This window comes from Musa acuminata, chromosome BXJ3-7, assembly GCF_036884655.1.
Source record: "Musa acuminata AAA Group cultivar baxijiao chromosome BXJ3-7, Cavendish_Baxijiao_AAA, whole genome shotgun sequence".
Lineage (NCBI taxonomy): Eukaryota > Viridiplantae > Streptophyta > Magnoliopsida > Zingiberales > Musaceae > Musa > Musa acuminata.
This window is the reverse complement of record NC_088355.1, coordinates 1,425,847-1,445,028: the sequence shown is the minus strand read 5'-3', so window position 1 is coordinate 1,445,028 and position 19,182 is coordinate 1,425,847. Positions and strand designations below refer to the sequence as shown.

At 36.8% G+C, this 19,182-nt stretch overlaps 2 protein-coding genes across 6 annotated transcripts; one reads left to right on the top strand and one right to left on the bottom strand.

Annotated features, from left to right (window-relative positions):
* The first annotated feature begins 560 nt into the window (after positions 1 to 560).
* On the top strand, positions 561 to 10,245 carry LOC135584430 (uncharacterized). 5 transcript variants are annotated; one of them, XM_065160867.1, is made up of 13 exons: positions 561 to 1,035; positions 1,546 to 1,768; positions 3,555 to 3,624; positions 4,432 to 4,628; positions 4,708 to 4,783; positions 4,925 to 5,008; positions 5,084 to 5,163; positions 5,263 to 5,389; positions 7,337 to 7,396; positions 7,843 to 7,893; positions 7,979 to 8,137; positions 8,947 to 9,079; positions 9,495 to 9,710. In XM_065160867.1, the coding sequence occupies exons 2-13, from the start codon at positions 1,596 to 1,598 to the stop codon at positions 9,512 to 9,514; spliced, it is 1,230 nt and encodes a 409-aa protein (XP_065016939.1). In that variant the 5' UTR covers positions 561 to 1,035; positions 1,546 to 1,595; the 3' UTR covers positions 9,515 to 9,710. The 5 variants fall into 5 exon arrangements, with proteins under 5 accessions (XP_065016939.1, XP_065016938.1, XP_065016937.1 ...); XM_065160866.1 differs by lacking the exon at positions 9,495 to 9,710 and adding an exon at positions 9,758 to 10,245 and having other exon boundaries at positions 563 to 862; positions 1,559 to 1,768; XM_065160865.1 differs by lacking the exon at positions 9,495 to 9,710 and adding an exon at positions 9,758 to 10,245 and having other exon boundaries at positions 563 to 862.
* An 874-nt stretch (positions 10,246 to 11,119) lies between these two features.
* On the bottom strand, positions 11,120 to 18,604 carry LOC103990897 (5-formyltetrahydrofolate cyclo-ligase, mitochondrial). Its single transcript, XM_009410189.3, has 7 exons — positions 18,324 to 18,604; positions 17,213 to 17,353; positions 15,055 to 15,219; positions 14,245 to 14,286; positions 14,117 to 14,162; positions 11,677 to 11,747; positions 11,120 to 11,387 (listed from the first exon to the last, which is right to left on the bottom strand). The coding sequence occupies exons 1-7, from the start codon at positions 18,565 to 18,567 to the stop codon at positions 11,254 to 11,256; spliced, it is 843 nt and encodes a 280-aa protein (XP_009408464.3). The 5' UTR covers positions 18,568 to 18,604; the 3' UTR covers positions 11,120 to 11,253.
* Between the last annotated feature and the right edge of the window lie 578 nt (positions 18,605 to 19,182).

Genomic DNA, 19,182 nt, shown 5'->3' with positions numbered 1-19,182 from the left:
TATGAAGCATGTCATATTTCTATGGTTTGGATAAGTAGATAGGATCGATGTATGCAAATGGTCGAACATGACGTGCAAACTTTCATGTCTCCAAAATATCGTCTTGAGTTGTTCTCTTACCACACGTATTATAGCTTCGATAGTGGACTTCGCGAGTCGTCCCCTCGGTGATGCCACGACACGTGTCCAACCAAAACGCAATGGTAGTACGTGTCCAATGTTTACTGGGTTCCATGTTCAAACTCCCAACACACGAGACCGAGATTTCCTCCAACACTCATCCCGACTTAGTCGCATTAGCGGATCCGCTATCATCTTCTAAACCCGATTACCATCCAAACTAATCCCAAATCCCACTCGGATGCTTATTTTGTATTCATGCTCTCGATCCGGCTCGAGCGGGTTTCATAGCCCGGCTTAAAAAACCCGACCCGCTGTCATGTCGACGCGTGTGCGTACTGATCCCGGAATTGGAAGGTTCGACTAGAACTAGAAATGGACGGGATCCGCGCTTCCGATCGCCGCCAGAAGAAGAAAAGATGGCGCAAATGCGTCTTGAAGTGGTGAAGAACAGAACGATTGAACGCCGGAAACTGGGAGAGGAGGGGATTAAGCCTACGAATTTCCACGCCATCATGTGGAATATCTCCTGCTTGTTTGATTCGATCCTCTATATAAACTGGAGCGACGAGCGCTGGCTTCATCGTCCCACCCCCTTGGCCCGATCTAACAGGTATTGTTGCCTCCTCTTCTCCTCCGCAGAAACAGTTGGTGATTCTTTGTGTGCAAATCTTGGTTGCACGATCTGAGATCGACTGCCTTGGTGGTGTTTATCGTGTCTTGTGTCGATTGGTTTGCGAAGGTACCTGGGTTTGATGCTCTGAGTGGATTCCAAGAACTCATTCATTGTCTTGAGTTTTGTTTATTGACTTTGAATGGCACTTTCTTGAGTCTCATTCGTTGCCTACTGTCTTGCGCGCTATGCACGATGCTGATTTCTATCGACGTGGGCGAATGGTGCTGATTTCACCTGCGGTACCTACTAACATATCCTCTGTGTATAACATGAATAAGATAGTTAATCTGTGGGTTCTTCAGCTTTGAAGATGTTGAAGTAAATTGATACTAGTGTTATTATCCATTAATTTGATTTCAATTTTTCAAGAACTGCTGCAAAACTTTAGGCAAGACAGGGGTTCCTTGTTTGCCAAAACCTTCTTTACATGTAAAGGAATGTGATATACGGATTAGTAGATAATGCGATTTTTCATCCTTCTGGAGTTTTCTTGATATGGAATGACTGGAGAAATTACTCAAGTCAACAAGGTAAATGATTTCCCTTGAAAAGTCGAATATCAAGGTAGATGATTTTGCCTGCCTTCATACCCTAAATTTCGTTAAAAGGAAGGTAGATGATAGCCTTCCTTGTCTTGTCTTGCTTTATAATGCCATAAATATTTACTAAATGTAGTCTCTGATGATGAGACTTGCTTATAACTTCAATTCAAGAACCTTCTGTTGACTGATTCTGCTTCCTCTATGCAGGCTATTAAACCAGAGGCATTTTCAAGAAAATTATCGTTTTGTATTTTGCAATGGTTCGCCATTTAGTTGGTGACGCGTCATCTGAAGAAGCACAAAATGGGACTCCTGTAGGAAGATTAACTGCACTTTCGTATGGTGCTGGTCACATGCTAAATGATATCACGTCAGCATGTTGGTTTACTTATTTGCTGTTGTTCCTGACAGATATAGGACTAAGTCCAAGGTATAAAGTGTCACTTTTCTGTTTGCTTCATTTTTGGACTTTTTCCTGAAGTGTTTTCCTGGTAAACAAACCTTTTTCTTATTTGTTTTTCACCTATTTTCTCACTTAATTACTTTTATTTTGTATTTTCATGAAGTAAAGATAAGACAGTCTTGCAGTCTCCCATGCAATAGTTGATTGTATAAGAATTGTTTTTTTTTTTTTACTTTTGTGTGCTTCTTATCTCGTCTTACACAGGAGTTTAAATAGGCGCTCGGGTGAGGCGAGGGGAGGCTTGAGCGCCTCAAACCTCGACCAGACAGTGTGCTTCAGTGAAGCGTCACTTGAGCGCTCGCTTGAACTTAGGCGCCAAGCACCTCGAGCGAGCGCTCGATTGAAACAAAGTGTTAGGTTAAACAGTAGCTGAGGTGGTTCGAGTGAACCAATTAAGCTGAATAATGTTACTAAACTTGCGCACGCAGACCCCGCCCCCCCCCCCCCCCCCGCGCGACCCCAAACCATAAACTCTACTTCGTGCGCAGCTGCTGCCTTTGCTTCCTCTGCCACTGCTTCCGCTGTCGATGCTGACGCACAGGATCGACGCTTCCTCTATCGCCGACGGATGGGTCTGAAAGTCTCGCTTTTGTGTGCAGTTCCCTTCACCACTGTTGCTTTCATGTGCAGCTTCTTCCACCATTGAGGGAGAGGATCGCAGCTTTCTCCGCCACCGATGGATACATATGAAGCTTCCTCCGCCTACTTGTGTCCACAGCTTTCGTTGTCGTCGCTGTCACCATCCAATGCTTTCTCCATCCCTACTGTTGCCATCCGCAACTTCCTCCACCGCCGCTGTTGTTGTTTAAAGCTTCCTCCACCACTACTACTACTGTTCGCAGCTTCCCCCATCGCTGTCGTTGTCGTCGTCGTCTGAAAGTTCCTCTGTTATTGCCACCCTCTCCTTCCCCACTTTCTACCATTAGTGACTGTTTCTCCCCTCCAACTATTATTAACAGTAAATTAAATATCGTTAATAGTATGATAGTCCCTATTTAGATTTTAGCATTGCTAATCTTTATTTATTTAATTATATTTTATATATTTTTTAATTTTAATATTTCATAGCATCTCGTTTCACTTGGGCGGGCACCTAAGCAAGTGTCTAGTGCCTTTGGCATTTTCGAACGTTGGCACCTATCACTTTCTAAATCACTGGTCTTACAATCTTTGATTGTTTAAGATACATTCCAAACAAAATTCATTAATAGTGCATTTCTTAGGCTCCTTGATAGCCCTTGGCTATTCACCGTGACAATATTGACTTTATTGCCTCACGTCACTCTAGCATAATAATTTGGTGATTTTTTTGAATAAGCTTCCATTATTTGTATCTAAAAGAACATACATTTTGATATGAAAGGGGCTTGAAAGTCGGGTTGGGGATGAAGATTTGTCATTATATTAGAAATTGTCATCCAGATTAAGCTAGACTTTCTCTTGTTTTCTTGAGTTGTGCTAACCCCCATCTTTTTTTAGGAGTGGACAGATTACCTTTTATATTAGCTCTAAAGACTAAACAATAGGTGCTTTGCATACATATGCTCTGTGATCATTAAAAATTTGTTCAATTTTTCCAAGGCTCCTTATTAAGCAATGATCTGTGATTATATAATTCCAGAAATTATTAGGCTCTTTCTGTTGTGCTGTAGATATTCTTAGTGTCCTCTCGGAAATTCTTTTAGAATATTTTCTGAAAATTGTAAGTATGTAGTTTAGAGTTTGATTTCAACAAATACTTGATTACTTGCAGGGATGCAGCCATTGTCATGCTATCTGGCCAAATTGCTGATGCCTTCACTACAGTATTTGCTGGAGAACTGGTATAGATGCTTCTTTTGGGAGATCCTTTAATAAATAAATTGAAACATGGTGGATTTGATCCATTAATTAAGACATTAATTTATCTATAGATGCAGCCTTGGTTAGATCCTCCAATCTTTTCTGGCCAAGTTTTTTATTCCTTCTTTTGTTGTATGAACTTATTTATAATTTTGAGCACCATCATTACCTCGGATACTTATCAGTAAATTATGTCACCTCTAGAATATCTGAAGTTGTTGGCCAATTATATCTTCTATTTGCCTCATAACCTATGATAAATATTCATTGGCCATCTACAAGAGATTTATGCGCATAATGATCATCCCTGTTTCTAAACGTTGTTATTGATGTTGAACAAATAGACACAATATCATGAGTGTTTTGACTCTTCATAGATGAGTTAAAACTGAAAACAAACTCATTGCTTGTAAGCTGCTGAGCTAATCAAACAAAATTATGAATGGAAATCATTTATCTGAGCAAGTACCTTTGGTGAAAGGGCATTTCAATGATTTTCTGGATATCACTAGTAGCTAAAAATTTAAGCAACTTTTGTGGATATTGAACTTTGATCAGGAAATATCGCTTTTTCTTCCTCATCTTGATTGGTCTGTTGGTTTGCTATATTTGGAGCAAAATCTATTTAAGGCAAGAGTGAATCTTGCTAGAAATCTTGAAGAAAAGAGGTGAAGCAACAACCTTACAAAAGGCTGCTTCCTCTAATATTCTAACTCAAATATCTATTTTGATAAGTTTTAATAGATTATATCCTGTGAATCATTTTCTGAGCATGTTCTACAAATCAGATAGACTGCTTCGGGCACTTCAAACTATGGCATGCTGGAGGATCTTTTCTGGTTGCTGTCTCTTTCTCTTCTGTATTTGGTAGCTGCCTCTTCTGTAAAATCATAGGCAGTAACTCGCCTACACTGCAAACTATTGGTTACAGCATTTTTGCTGCAATTTTCAACGTGGGTTGGGCTGTCACCCAAGTTTCACACATGTAATACTCCGTTTATTTATTATTTTTGCAGTTCATATTTGAATATTTATTGATAGGATATTTCTTTTTTTTGTTCAAGGTCCATGGTGAATTGCATCACTCTTGATCCAACAAGCAGAGTTGCACTTGCAAGCTGTCGAAATGCCTTCACGATGGTCATATCCTGTACCTCCCTTGGTTCATACTTAACTTTCTTTTTGCTTCATGCTTTCTCAAGTGTCAAAAGTGTTTAAATCATGATAAGTGGTTTGATGAATGCTAAACTTTATTCATTGTCAATCTGATGGTTATTGAAGGTAGCCAATCTCAGTCTCTATGCAGTTGCTTTATGTGTTTTCAGTGTTTATAATTCCAGAGCCTCTGCTGACATCAAGATTCAGGTATATGTTCACTTTCACAGTCCAAAAATACTCTCTTTTTGTCTCTTTCATCTTATATATCCTTTAATCATTTAGTACCGCTGGATTGCATACTTGTCCATTTTCATTGGATGCTTCTTTGTGGTCTTATTCCTTGTTGGTGTCAAAGAACCACGGTAAGCTATTTATTTGTTGTATGTCATTTTTTATTGTTTTGTTAACATTCAAATCATAGTTCATTTCCATCTGAACTTTTGTACCTTTATTTAATATAGGTTGAAGCAGGAAATCCAATGCAAAAAAATTTCCAGGATCTCATGGGCCCACTGGTTCAAGAAAATACTCTACTATCAAGTTGCACTTGTTTATACACTCACTCGGCTAGTGACAAATGTTTCACAGGTTAACCATTTGAAAATTGTCTTAGAAATTATTGTGAATCTTTATGTGCTTATTTCAGATGAATCAGGCAGCTTAGGATCTAATTGGAATGATTTTCCTTTACTTTCTGAGATGCATCTCCTTGCTTGAGAGTTGAGTACTGTGAATAGAAGGAATAGGAGCAGTAATGACTTAATTTTGTTCTTCTAAAGTTAAATATAGGAGAAGAAGAAATACTACTTCATATTGACCCTCTTTCTAATCTATGTTTTTGACATGGAAAAATAAGTTAATCAGAAAATAGCAGCATCAATCACATAGGTTAGGTACTGTCTGTCAAAAACCATTTCTGGTCTTAGTTTGTGATTGTTTTAAATTAAATCAAATAAATTTTTTGCTTATTTTTAGAATTTTAATGATATTTCAGCCACATATATTGTTTTTTGCTTTATTTTGTTGTCAAACAATAATCTATGTTTTGTTTTAAAGTGTATGTCGCTAGGTTTACCCATATTGTTTGTTCTATAACTCAAAAGTTTGCTGAATCATAGCACAGATTTACTTCTTGTTTAATTTTGTCCACAAAGCTAGGGCGAAATTTTAGAATGACAGTTTTGAGATATAGATTAACAAAAAGAACCGATTGATTTTTGAAGATTTGAAATTCTTTCAATTACTTCCTTTAGCTGATATGGCATAGATTATTTTTGAAGGGTAATTCTAAATAATCTCCCAAAACTGGATCAACAATAAATTTTAATTCTATTTATGAGTTCTGTTCCTATAGAACATAATGAAGAAGTTCTTCTCTATTGGTTGATAAGTGTGTTGCCTGAATTTTCATAAATATGTTTATAGCACAAAATTCATCAGTGATCTGATTATGTTGTTACATTCATGCCAAGATATGTACCATTGGGTTGTTTCCTGACAAAGGCATCATTTTCATTCCTGAATTTTTTGGTTGGTCGTTAAAAAATTTCAAATCTGCTCATAGAATTATGGTTTGCAACAAATATAGCACAAATATTGCTTGAATATACTTAAGTAATTTATAGGCTTATGCTTTACAAGGTTTGTATTAGCTTTTAAAGAATTTCTTATTCAAGAAATGAGAAATTGCTAGCTGGACCAAGATCAAATTCATTATGGTAAACCATATTATTTGTATCTGACTGTATCACCCAACCATATTGCAGATTAATTTTTCTTATTTTGTTAATGCACCTTAAAGCAATGTTTTCAGTTTTATCCACTATTGGTGCTATTCCAAAATTAGTACTTTTTTGTAATTATATATAATCCACAATTTCCAATTACTGCACTGTTGCATGTTTCCAAATACTATTTTCAGCTTATTCTCTCAATCTTATTTTGACCAACCAAGACATATAATGAATTTTGTCTTTGACCAACCAAGACCTTTATTCATTATATGCCTCTCTAAATAGGTGTTTTGTTTAATTGGAATATACACTGTGGATCCTATGTGAAATTTTCCAAAAGAACTTGCAAAATGTCATATTTAGATCTCAATTTTCTCTGGTTAGTAGTTGTCTCTCACATTAGTAGGTATGAAGTTGTGGCCTCGAAGTTTTCTCATCAAAGATATGTCTTTTTGTACAATTTGGCATAACCTAAATGTGTGCTCAAATGGCCAATCTATTGTGTTATGTAAATCAGGAAAACATCTTGACCCTATTAGGAAATGATCTGAATTATTCTTTATATTTTGTATCCATCAGTTTTTCATTGTCCACATATTTTTATTTTTGTTCTGTTTTTCACTTGATCTATTTCTATTTTTTTATTATTTACTTGCAGGTAACATTTACAACCTCTCAATTATCAAGGATGCATTTGAATTCCAAATAAAGGAATTCATACTTCTATGCCCGAGAATGGTTGAAGAAAAGTTCAACTAGGGCTTTTATTTGGAATTTTAACAATGTTTCTGGGCTTTTTCAGGCACTGCTTGCTTTTTATGTCACTAATGAATTGGGCATGAGCGATTCATCAAAGGCTTTGGTAAGGATTAGAAACTTTCTGGAAATTACTCATTAACTACAACCAAATCTGTGTAGAAAATATATACATGTACATATTTACTTGTGGTTGAGCTAGAAGCCTACTAAAACTAGGGATATCTAGAAGCCACCTCTGCTAAGCTAATTGTCATTAAATAATTCCAGTCACAAATATTGTGTATATTCTCTAAAAGGTGAATAATTGAGGTTTGGGGTTTGTGAGCTCTACAATTTGTTCTCTCAGACTGCATGGAAGCAAAATTTGAGCTTGGAGTTATTGTTGTTCAAAATTTCCCTTAGAAACTTGTTTGAGAGTATGTTCATAGAACTCTAAGCCGGAAAGCTGACTTATTTCCTTCATGCATTTTTAATTAAAAAAATTTACGTTTTAGGTGGAATCTTTAAGGTGATTGCTTGAGTATAATCTCATTTAACTTTCCTTTCCAGGTGCCTGCTATTATCTATATTTGCAGCCTTCTGGTGTCTGTCATTCTGCAGGTTTTACTTGGTTATTCTATAGTGATACCCTGTACGAGTGTAGCATTTCTTGTTTCCAAATAGTTACTCCTTGTCTTTAATGCAGGAGATCAGATGGTCTGGGTGGCGTCTTAAGTTCTTCTTTACTGCTGGAGCCATCTTGTGGGTGTTCTCCGGTGCAGGAATATTTGTTCTTCCACCTAGCAAGCACAACTATATATACATACTCTCAATAATTGTTGGTGCTGCTAATGCGTTGATGACGGTATGATAATTAAATCGCATAGCTTTGGAATCCCAGATTTCCCTGTCATGAACTGAATGCAATTTTCATCATGTTGAACTTATGTCCAGTTAAACTTGATCAATTTATAAAACAAATCTTTCACAATTGTTCTATGACCTACATCTTGTCATGTTCTATTAGAATATCACCCCTATTATGCTATAACCTTTCGTGATGTTCTGTTGCTTTTCTCACATATATTAGAAAGTGACACTCATTCTGTTGCTATCTCCTCTGCATCCACGGGCACAGTTGCCATTAACCTTTGTTACATTTACAAAGATGTGAGTAGCAACCTATGCTCAAAAACATTTACATTGTATACTTAGGGTGAGAAGCTATACTTTTTAATTACTCAGAATTAGTTCTAATGCATTTAATAAAACATTGCACTCTGCCTGACCACATGAATTTAAGTGGAATAATGTAGATATGTTGGAATTAGCATATTGATGTTTGTTAGACCTCAGAGAGTCCACATGTTGGTCTTATTATTGAGGATGATGAACTCCCTTGGTTCTCTGTACAATTTTTTTGCTGGAGCAGTTTACTCCTTGATGATAAAATATTTGTCAATCAGCTATTAATTCTTATGTATCTCTATATATTCAACATCTTTTTAAGTTTTCATGGTTCTAGAGCAGCTACCTGTATTTTTCTGAACTTCTTGAACATTGTTGAGATTCAAATGAATTATCTAACAACTGCCTAATCTTAACCATGAACACATCAGGTGACTGTCTAATTTAAATGAATTATTTGTTATTTTGTATTTTTTTCTGAGGCAGGTGACTGGAATTAGCATGGAAAGTACCCTGGTTGGTGAAGATCTAAACGGATGTGCTTTCGTTTATGGATCACTAAGTTTTCTAGATAAATTGTCATGCGGCCTTGCTTTATATGCTCTCGAGTCATATGAAGGTAAAACATCAGTAGGTTACATACGCCTTTATGTTAAAATAATGGGTTCATATACCATCATCTATCTTGTCAAAAGATGCCCTAAGTAAGGCTAGAAGTTTAAAGTTACATATGTTTGTTATATGCAAGTAATCATCAGACAATTTATTTTACTTGTTTGCTGCTACACATAATTTTGTTCTGAACTGTGACCATCGTCATGCTTCATTTGGCTTTTATTCCAAATATAAATGCTATCCTAATCAAACTTAACTAGTTCACCCAAACTAATCTAATTCATGATTACTCTTTGTGCTAGTTTGTAATCTTGGATAATTTTGTTTTATCATGTAACAAGGTTTTCTTAAAATATTTTGCTATACTCTTTATCTTATGTTTTTGTTTTCACTTGTGATCCTCCCCCGTACCTTAGCAGAATCAACATCGCCCATATAATTATTGCGGAGTGAAAATAGAGAGAAGCATAGATCCAAGAATCAACTTGAATATTGCCCTGCTTAAGTTGGCCTTAGAAAGACTTGCCATTGGGATTAACTCTGATGAATTACTATAGCTCTTTGATATCATAAGCTTATAAATTTTAGATTCATTGTATCGTGCTTAATCTATCAGCAGCTTTTACAACTGCAATCAGCTTGTCAGTAAGATCGCCACCTGACAATAATATTCTCTCTTCAGGTTCATCCGATGTCAGTGTCAATTACTCGATTACAAGATATGGTATCGGAGCAGTTCCTGCTGCTTGTGCTCTTCTTTCTGCTGTCGTCACGTATACGATGAAACTTACGGACTCCTCTTCCATTCCTTTGGTTGAACCTTTGATTGCATAATGCTGGCGAAACCAGAAGTACGGGTGCTGCCTAAATGTTCTCCACAGATAGATACTTCTTCGATTGCTGATAAGGAATAAGAAAAGGAAACCTTATATTTTGTTCAATTATAATAGAGAGTTGAAAGGTTGGAGAAGAGAGATTCTTTTAGGACAGCATTCTACTCCGCGTAGAATCTTCCTAATAAACATGATAGATGCATGGGGTGGCCGCTTCTAGCAGGAATAGATGCCTGCAGATGATTGTAACTTAAAAACGTATTTCATTTGTTACTGCACATCGATCATCTATACAGTAAATATTATTTCCAACTTCCGGGAACGATGGGAAGTTGTAGCCCTTCTTTTATCAATGAATTTAACCACAGGGATCGACGGCTTTCTTCTATTCCCTTTTTTCCTAAAAAAAAAGTTAGTTTTGTCATTTATTATGTCTTAATTAAAACTATAATTAAGACATGAAAATAATAAATAAAGAATTAATTTTAAGATCCTAATTATGTTTTTTTTTATTATATCTTAATTAAAACTTCTCAGTTGACTATTGTGGTAGTGCGGATGATGAAATTATCGGGGCGACGGTTGGTTGTTGTGATGATGGTCGACGATAACAATGTAATGATTGCCCTTGGCGATATGGATCTGAACATTAACGACTGAGGTAGGGGCAGTGGTCGTTGTAGTAGTGACGATTTGATGGTGGTGGTGGATCTTGAGGATTTAAGACGAATAATGTGAAATTTTAGAGGTGGTGCTTGAGGGACTTATGCGACTTCTTGCGGGGTGAGAAAGTTGTAGTAGTCCTCCCCCTACAAGAAGTCGTATAAGTCCCTTAATTCCACCTCTAAGACTCTATCCCACCTATCGTAAGGACATCCCCGAGATCTATCACCACCATTATCAAACCATCATCACACCACTCCGACGTCGGTTGCTAAAATTTAAATCTATATCGACAAGGTCGATCATCACGTTGTTCTCACTAATCACCACCACAACAGCTCCTTGCAACCACCGATGACGTCGTCGTCCACTACCATCATAATAGTCGATTAAGAAGTTTTAATTATAACATAATAAAAAAAATATAATTTAAATATTAAAATTACCTTCTTACTCATTGTTTTCATGCCATTCCTACACATCCTACACATCCTATCACGACTGTCAGTTTCATGTTCTCTTCGTCTAGGGGTCCAAAAACTAAATAATGTTCGACATGAAGGAGACCGTAGCATTTTTAGTAAGCTCATGGTACAGAAACTCAACTGGTTCAGAAAGCAAAAATTTTCCATGTATGACGTCCATTAGAAACAGAATGGAATGAACATATCAAGAAATTGTGTTACATCCTCTCCAAAGCAGCAGGACTGATCGGAATCACACCATCTGCTGAAACAACAGCATCAACTGGAACATCTGTCACAGTCGTCGGAATCAAGTCATCATCCACAATTTGCACTGAGTAGGCAAGCGCAACTGCAAGGAGCCAAATTTAGATAAGAAAAGACAGATTATAGGCTTTAATATTTGAGATCCCATAACATTTAATAACTACAAAGAACAATTTCAGTGGGTTATGTTACAGTTCCATGTAATTACACCTCTGATCAATGCCTGTGACAGATGGCATTTAAGTGTTGGCATTTTACCAGGCCTTGTGGGATCTTGTTGGGCATTAATCACTATTAGCACAAGAGGATGCCAATACAACACTTTTTTTTGGATATAATGCAATATAAAATCATAGTTGTTGAAAATGATGTACCTCGGAGTGGCTGTTTCCACTTTTGCTGATTGGCAAGCTCTTCATATTTCTGCAGGAAAACATCATAGTATCTAGCGTGCGCAGCACAGCACTCAGAAGTCAGAATGTGGTCAACAGTATATAAAAAAGATAATATGCAGTTTATATGATATAATTTGGTTGACTTTGTCGTAAATTGTGCACCATGAAAAGAGATATATGGCAGGATTGAATATTAAGTTCACAGTAGGTAACGAGGGGAGGAAGAATATGATTCAAGTAAATATTATATTGCAATAGGATCATGAACCTTAACTTTAGATCTTACGGCAAAAATATTAAGTTACTAGAAATGACCACAAAATATCAGGTTGCCAAGTGCAATATCATTGAAGTAAAATAACAAATAAAATTTCGATGCTAAGGTATGATCCTTCTAGTAAGCTAGAATGATGCATACTCTTTAGCATGTCTAAACATGTCCACCACCATTAATAAGAAAACTATCCTATTAATTTTGTTGAGTCTAACCCACTGACCCAAAGTACTTTGGCTAAAGTTAGTAATACACCTATCAAACTCTTATAAGTAAATCCAGTATTTGTTGATTTCCAAGGTGGGACTAGATCATGTATTACGATCACCCTCACTTAAAAGTTTGACATCCTTGTCAAGGTAATAGCATAACTCAACCATAGCATAGTACACACGAGGCCTAACACACTGGTGGCTCCATATCATGATGTATCCTATGACCCCATCAACAGATAACTCTTTCATACTTAAGACCCTCATCATACCTTAATTCTAGGTTAGTGATTTAGAAAGCGCTGGGCACCAAAAGGTGTCAAGTTTCCAAAATACTCGAGGCACTAGATGCTCACCCGAGCGAAGCGAGACACTCTAAAATATTAAAATAGAAATAATATAATTAAAATAGTATTTAATCTTGAAACCCTAATAATAGTTCTAAATAAATAGAGATTAGGAGTGCTAAAATCTAAATAAGTGCTATTATATGATAACAGTAGTTAACAATCTATTGTTAACAATATTTAATCTACTGTTAATAGTAGTTAAGAGGGGAGAAAAGAGTCAACAATGGCGAGTAAGTGGAGAAAGAGAGGACAACAATGACGAAGGAACTTACAGACAACGATGGCGACGACGAAGGAAACTTCGGACGATAGGAACGACGATGGAGGAAGCTACGGATAGTAGCAACAGCGACGAAGAAAGCTTCGGACAACGGCAGTGGTGACGACAACGAAAGCTGCGGATAATGACGTCATGGGCCGAGGAAGCTTAGATGTGTCCATTAGTGGCAAAGGAAGCAACACACATAAGCAATAGCGACGGAGGAAGCTGCGGATGGCAGTAGTAGCGATGAAGAAAGCTTCGAACGGCGATAGCGGTAGCGATGAAAGCTGTGGACGATGATGTCACGGGCGGAGGAAGCTTAGATATGTCTGTCGGTGGCGAAGGAAGCTGCACACGAAAGCGACGACGACGGAGGAAGTGGAGGAAGTTGTGAACAACAACGGAGAAAGCTTCGGACAACGACAACAATGGCGGTGGAAGCTGCGGGCGACAACGTAATGGGCGGAGGAAGCTTCAGATGTGTCCATCGGTGGCGAAAGAAGCTTCGGTCCTCCCACGACAATGGAAGGAGCTGCACACGAAAGCTGTGGCAACAGAGGAAGAATCGGTCCTATGCGTCGACGGCGGAGGCAACAACTGTGCTAGGGTTTATGGCTCGGGGTCGTGGGGGAGTGGGGGTTAGTTTAGTAACATATAGCTTAGTTGGTTCAATCGAACCAACTAGGCTATTGTTCAATCGAACCAGACTTGATAGTCTGGTTTAGTTGCTTTGCTTCAACCAGGCGCTCGCCCGAGGCGCTTGGGTTCAAGCGAGCGCCTAGGCGGCGCTTCACTAAAGCATGTCGCCTGGTCAATCTTTGAGGCGCTCAAGCCTCACCTCACCTCACCCAAGCACTTAGGCAAGCGCTCGAGCACCTATTTAAACTATTGTTCTAGGTATTAGTCAACTACCAACGCCATAATTCTATCTGATGAAATAACTAATACATTAAGAGTTTGAACCACTAGCCAAAAAATGTTTAATCTCAAGTTACAATAGTACACCATACTCTTATAGATTAATCTAAGTATTTGCTTACTTCTGATGTGGGACTAAAACGGGGTGTTATACCATGTCCTAACCAATCTCTCTAACCGCAATATTCTTAACCACAATTCAAGAAGAAGTATTTGATTGCATCTACACTTGATTCAAAAATATGATATTTCTCAACATGTTGTGCATGCAAAAAAATATTGTGAATCATCACAAGGTAGAACTTAAATGCAAAGCACATGAAGTCAAGTTCTATGTAACAAGTTGATTGAATTGAATTGAAAAGGTACATTGTAATAAAGATATGGAACATTTGAACCCTACCCTCCACCACGACCTAGCCGTCTTCCATGTCTATCAAATGCAAGTCCTGCAAGTCATAATAAAGGATAGGAAAACTTAATTTTTAATGTTTTTTTTAAAGTTATAGAACATAAATCAAATAGATTTACCAGGTAAAAGGAAGAGGTCAACTGGTTGAGTTGCCAGCATAACTGCAATGGGAAATAATATACATGTCAGATACCGGTTCAAACGAAATAAGGAACCCTGACTATAACCTTCAATTTCTGATGAACTATGTATTACAATCTTCTACGGTGCAGAAGAGTCTACAACGTACAAACATAATAGATTACAAGCTAAACTTAGAGATAGGTAGATCATAGGTCAAATAAGAATACAGGTTACTTAGATTCAATTGATAGAGCATTCAAGATGGCATTAAACATTAGCTAGAAGCAATTTAAAAACTAATGAAACCAATAAAGTTAAGTGTTTGAGCACAAATTTCCCTTGTTTATCATCTAATTGAAGTGTAGGAATGTCCTCTTAGAAAGTTTACTCATCAATCCAGTCAAACAGAATAAGGATTTCTGCATTTTTTTGAAGCTATTAAACAAGGACTCCAAAGGAAAGGGGCATAGAGAAAATTGGAAAACAGGTAATTGACTGTCATGACATCCCACCAGATAAGCACATAGAGAGGAACCACCGAGGTAAAACAAAAAGGACCTAAACTTAAGGATATGGAGTGTTACTTGGCATGCTAACGTATATACAGATATGATACACTTCCCATGTTATTCACATTGATACATCAATTCTTTAATAGACTTAAAATAGAACACAAACATCTAGCTTATGATAATATAATGTGCAGAAGTTAAATTGCAATTTACAATTCAATAATTCATGATGCACAGATAGCAAGATAACCATGAAATGAGAGGAAGAAAAGCCTTTATTATTAGAAAGTTTACCATCTTCACGTTCATTCTGATCAGCATCAACAGGAGAAGGTTCCAGTATATCCATTGAATTTGCTACTAGATCTTCAATATTTGAGATTCTGAGCATCCTCATATGGCTGTTCTTATCTTCAACCCTTGGAACATATAGCATTTTCTTTACCTGCATGCCATGTTCTTGACTTGAAAATGAACAGTAAGCATACGTGTAGGATGAAACCATGAGTTAACAGATAGTCATCAAATCATGATGCCTATAAAATTTATAGGAGATTCACTGAACAGTTTGCGACAGTATTTTGTCATCTTCAACACGATCATGTTTTTGTTTTTATATGACTCTTTCGTCATATGAAATAAAATTTTGTCACAATTTGATCTCCCAAGATATGCATCAATGCTTATAACCAAATTCAATATCACCTTAGTAAAACATGTAAAACTAGCAGTAAAACATTCCATGATACTCTCAGCATCATGACAAACAGGCCATGGTTCAAGAAAAAGTGTGATTCAACTGTAACAGTCATCTAGCTTCCAATACTCTTTTCACTTGTCAAGACTAATGTAATCATGGTGGAATCATAGTGTTGCATAAAGCAGTAGAAACCTTTGCTCAGAAAAACACCTAAATACATCAGAAGTTCATTCTAGACATTCTACATAATTATCTTCTGGAAATATAACAATCATATCTAAAAAAATCACTTACAAAGCAATTTGTTAGAAACCTGCTTTCTAAACCACAGAAATGCACACATAATTTCTATATATGTGTTTGTATATGTGCATGAAAACATCATTTTTGTGTGTAACAACCTTAGTTGCGAGAGTTGAGCCTAGGTACTTACTGGATCATGGTTGACTGAGTGAACATCAGTGCATAAGATTTATAAGTAGTTGCCATCCCTAGTATTACAAATGCATCTTAAGAAAGAGGGAGAAAAAAAAGAGGGGAAGTGGTGACGGGCAAGATGGAAAGGTGTGGAGTCAAAGGAGAATATGAGAAGTCCACATGTACCTGGACTCCACTGTTAGGGATGACGGGAGATACCAAATTATTCAAGACTTAGAATCCCATGTATATCCCTTTCAGTCACTCTTATAGTCTCCTTGCAATAATCACATATCAACCAATCCATCGACTAGAATAACAGAGGAAAAAGGAAAAGAGAAGTGAAGAGAAGAAAAATAGGAGGAGAAGATATGAAAATAAGATATAAAGAAATAAAACAATATATACTTAAAATGGTGTTTAGAATAGTTATGTTTCCTTATATACTATATAGAAATATAAGTTATTAGTATATGTCAAAAGCACTAAGCACTATAAGGCACCAAAATAATTTTTTCCCAAGGTGCTAGGTGCTCGTATGAACAAATGAAATTGCTTACCCTACAAAAATTATAGAAATATATTTAAGGACAAAATTAATGATTAAACAATAACTTCAGTTGAAACATAAGTTCTATATCACTACATATACAAAACGATCACCATTAATTAGATGTCTAGCCATTATTTAATTAGTTGATATATAAATAACAAAACAATAAAAAGTCAAACATCAATCAATCTAAGAGCGCTAATGATCATCAAATTCGACCACATCATCGTCAACATCATTAGTGTTCACATCATCACATGCATCTCTCGGACCCTTTTTTTATTTCATCATAACAAATTTTCTCCCCTTCGGCATTTAGTATCCTTAAACTTGATGCTTTTGCACTTGTCTTCAGTCATGCTTACTGCATAATATTGATTCTTCCTAGGTACTTCCTACCTAAATATTATATCTATATCATGCCACTTAGTTACACCTGCATTGGCACTCGTTGGCACTTCTGGTAACATAGGTTTTAGTTTGCAATATAATCACAGAGATAAGGACTGATGTAGAGCATTTAAATATGCACCACATAATTAGTACAAGAGACAACATAAGATCATGATATGAAGCATCTTAATGTGATCACCTTGTTATAAAGAATTCACAGAACTAATGTAATAGACATGATCAGGTGTAGCAAAAATGTCAGGGTTTATTCATCTGGTTCAAAGCCATTCAATTATCATCAAATAAATAATTATCACAAGAAAAGAAACCAAAAAACTAAAATGAGTTATTAAAATTAATACATTGGAAAAAGTGATAGAGAAAAATACCAGCATCAGAGTTCTTTAAAACTTCTGCCACAATTTTTGATGTATCAACTTCACGTAGTGCCTCACAACTTATATAAGCACATAATCCTTTACTAGACTTGAACCAAGGTGAATTTAGTACAAGATTTTGAATTGCCACATCTGAGACAAAGTAAAACTGCTGTGATATCCAAAGAAATAAACAGGAGGTAAATTCTGACAAGGAAAAATGTGAAAGGAGAACTGCAACTCAGAATCTCAAATTGAGCAAGTAATGTCTTATGCAACTTCTAGAGAAGTAGCTGAAAAAAGATTAGGAACCACCAACCAAGTTTCCACAATGGATAGATGGACAGGACACTAGCAGAAACTAATCAATTACCAGAACAATAGATGAAGTCTGTGGAGAAGAGAGAAACCTAGCACATGTTTTTTTTGTCAAAATTAAGAAGCTTTTAGGATCCTTAAGTAAGCAAGGAGATGTCTTATATAAGTTGTCTTATTCAGCAGCAATTCAAGAACAGTACGTATAACAATATCGAAATTCTTCGATTCCTAATTGGTTTTACGGAAACCTGGCACTAGATGCTAGTAACAAGTATTTGGTTTGGTAAAACTTCTTTTGCTATTTGGTCACTGTGAAATAAAAAGCTCACTTAAGTAACCTGTAAATCAAAAACTTCAAACGACCATCTTAGAATCTAAAGGTTTGGTGCTAAGTAGGATTAACCTTAAGTTTACAACACAACAAATGTGTACTTATTCAAGCAGATGCAATTTCAATCCCACCGGCTACGACAACGAACTTAAAACTAATGATTACACGTTTCCGATATATGAAAACAGTCGAAATTTTGGAAACAAAAAAGCACGCACAATAAGACGCTTAGATAAAAATACAAACACATGGCGGTCGTGATGCGAACCATCATAATGACGACAACCAACCAAGAATCACCAGAATGGAACCTCGAGGGACGAAGATCCAAAACAGAATCTAAAGAATATTTCAAGACCCCAAGGCCGGGACGAAGTACTATTGAGGCGTCTCCTCGTGATGGCAAGAAAAGAGATGACCCAATTTCGAACCTAATGATTTGTAAACGAGGAAGAGGAAGAGAAAAAAAGGTACCTTCTTGTTCTCGCTGAGCGGGAGAGAAGATCTTGAGCGCTCTCCGGATCTGGGACCGGAGGGCGCGCTTCTTCTGCAACACGGCGGTGGCCTCGGCCATGGCGACGGCTGCGGGGGGACCGGAGGGGCCGGCGACGAAACGGAGTGGAACGGCGGAGGAGGGGAGAAAGGCGGGGTGTGGGTGGTGGGTCGTCAAGAAAGAGGCCACCTTCTTTAATAGTACGCCGCCGCGATCTGCTCTCATGAGTCGCGAGCGAGGCGCGTCGACGATGCGTATCACGTGGTCCGGCAAATATCTGAGAGAACCGACATATAAACCGGACCGAAACGGCCCAATACGGCCCAACTTTCACATCTCTTAATGCTTTTGTTATTATTAAAGCCCAATACGGCCTAATACGGCTCAATACGACATATAAGCAAGATGATTATTATTATTATCATTATAGTAATAATGATTTTTCCTTTTGTTATTCCTCTCTCGGTACACAATCTTCATGCTACTAATTTGAATTCATTTTGTTCAGACCATCTGATTCGCTACAATACTCCAATTATCTTACAAGACATAAAGATATAATGTTTCTTATGACGAATAGATTGTTTATTCTACCCAGAATTATATGATTGACTTTGACTTTTAGTTGGAAATCGATATATTTAATGTATATCTATTAGAATTGTTTCAAGCTAATTATCCTCTTATAATTAATTGTCTTTAGTATTTCGATCTCTATACTTTCAAAAGTTACATTGGCAGATCTCTGTACTTCGAAAATAAAACTTTTATTTGATAATTTTATAAAATTAAAAATTAAGAGAGAGATGAGAGTTTTATTTGAGTAATAGGATTAAATAT

Excerpts from the sequence above, each read along its gene's own strand:
- LOC135584430 (XM_065160866.1), top strand. The coding sequence starts at position 1,596 with ATGGTTCGCCATTTAGTTGGTGACGCGTCATCTGAAGAAGCACAAAAT. Across the intron at positions 5,390-7,336 it reads TAGTGACAAATGTTTCACAG|GCACTGCTTGCTTTTTATGT; the intron begins GTTAACCATTTG and ends GGGCTTTTTCAG. Across the intron at positions 8,138-8,946 it reads CTGCTAATGCGTTGATGACG|GTGACTGGAATTAGCATGGA; the intron begins GTATGATAATTA and ends TTTCTGAGGCAG.
- LOC103990897 (XM_009410189.3), bottom strand. The coding sequence starts at position 18,567 with ATGAGAGCAGATCGCGGCGGCGTACTATTAAAGAAGGTGGCCTCTTTC. Across the intron at positions 17,354-18,323 it reads CGCTCAGCGAGAACAAGAAG|ATGTGGCAATTCAAAATCTT; the intron begins GTACCTTTTTTT and ends ACTTTGTCTCAG. Across the intron at positions 11,748-14,116 it reads CGGCTAGGTCGTGGTGGAGG|ATACTATGATGTTTTCCTGC; the intron begins GTAGGGTTCAAA and ends TGCGCACGCTAG.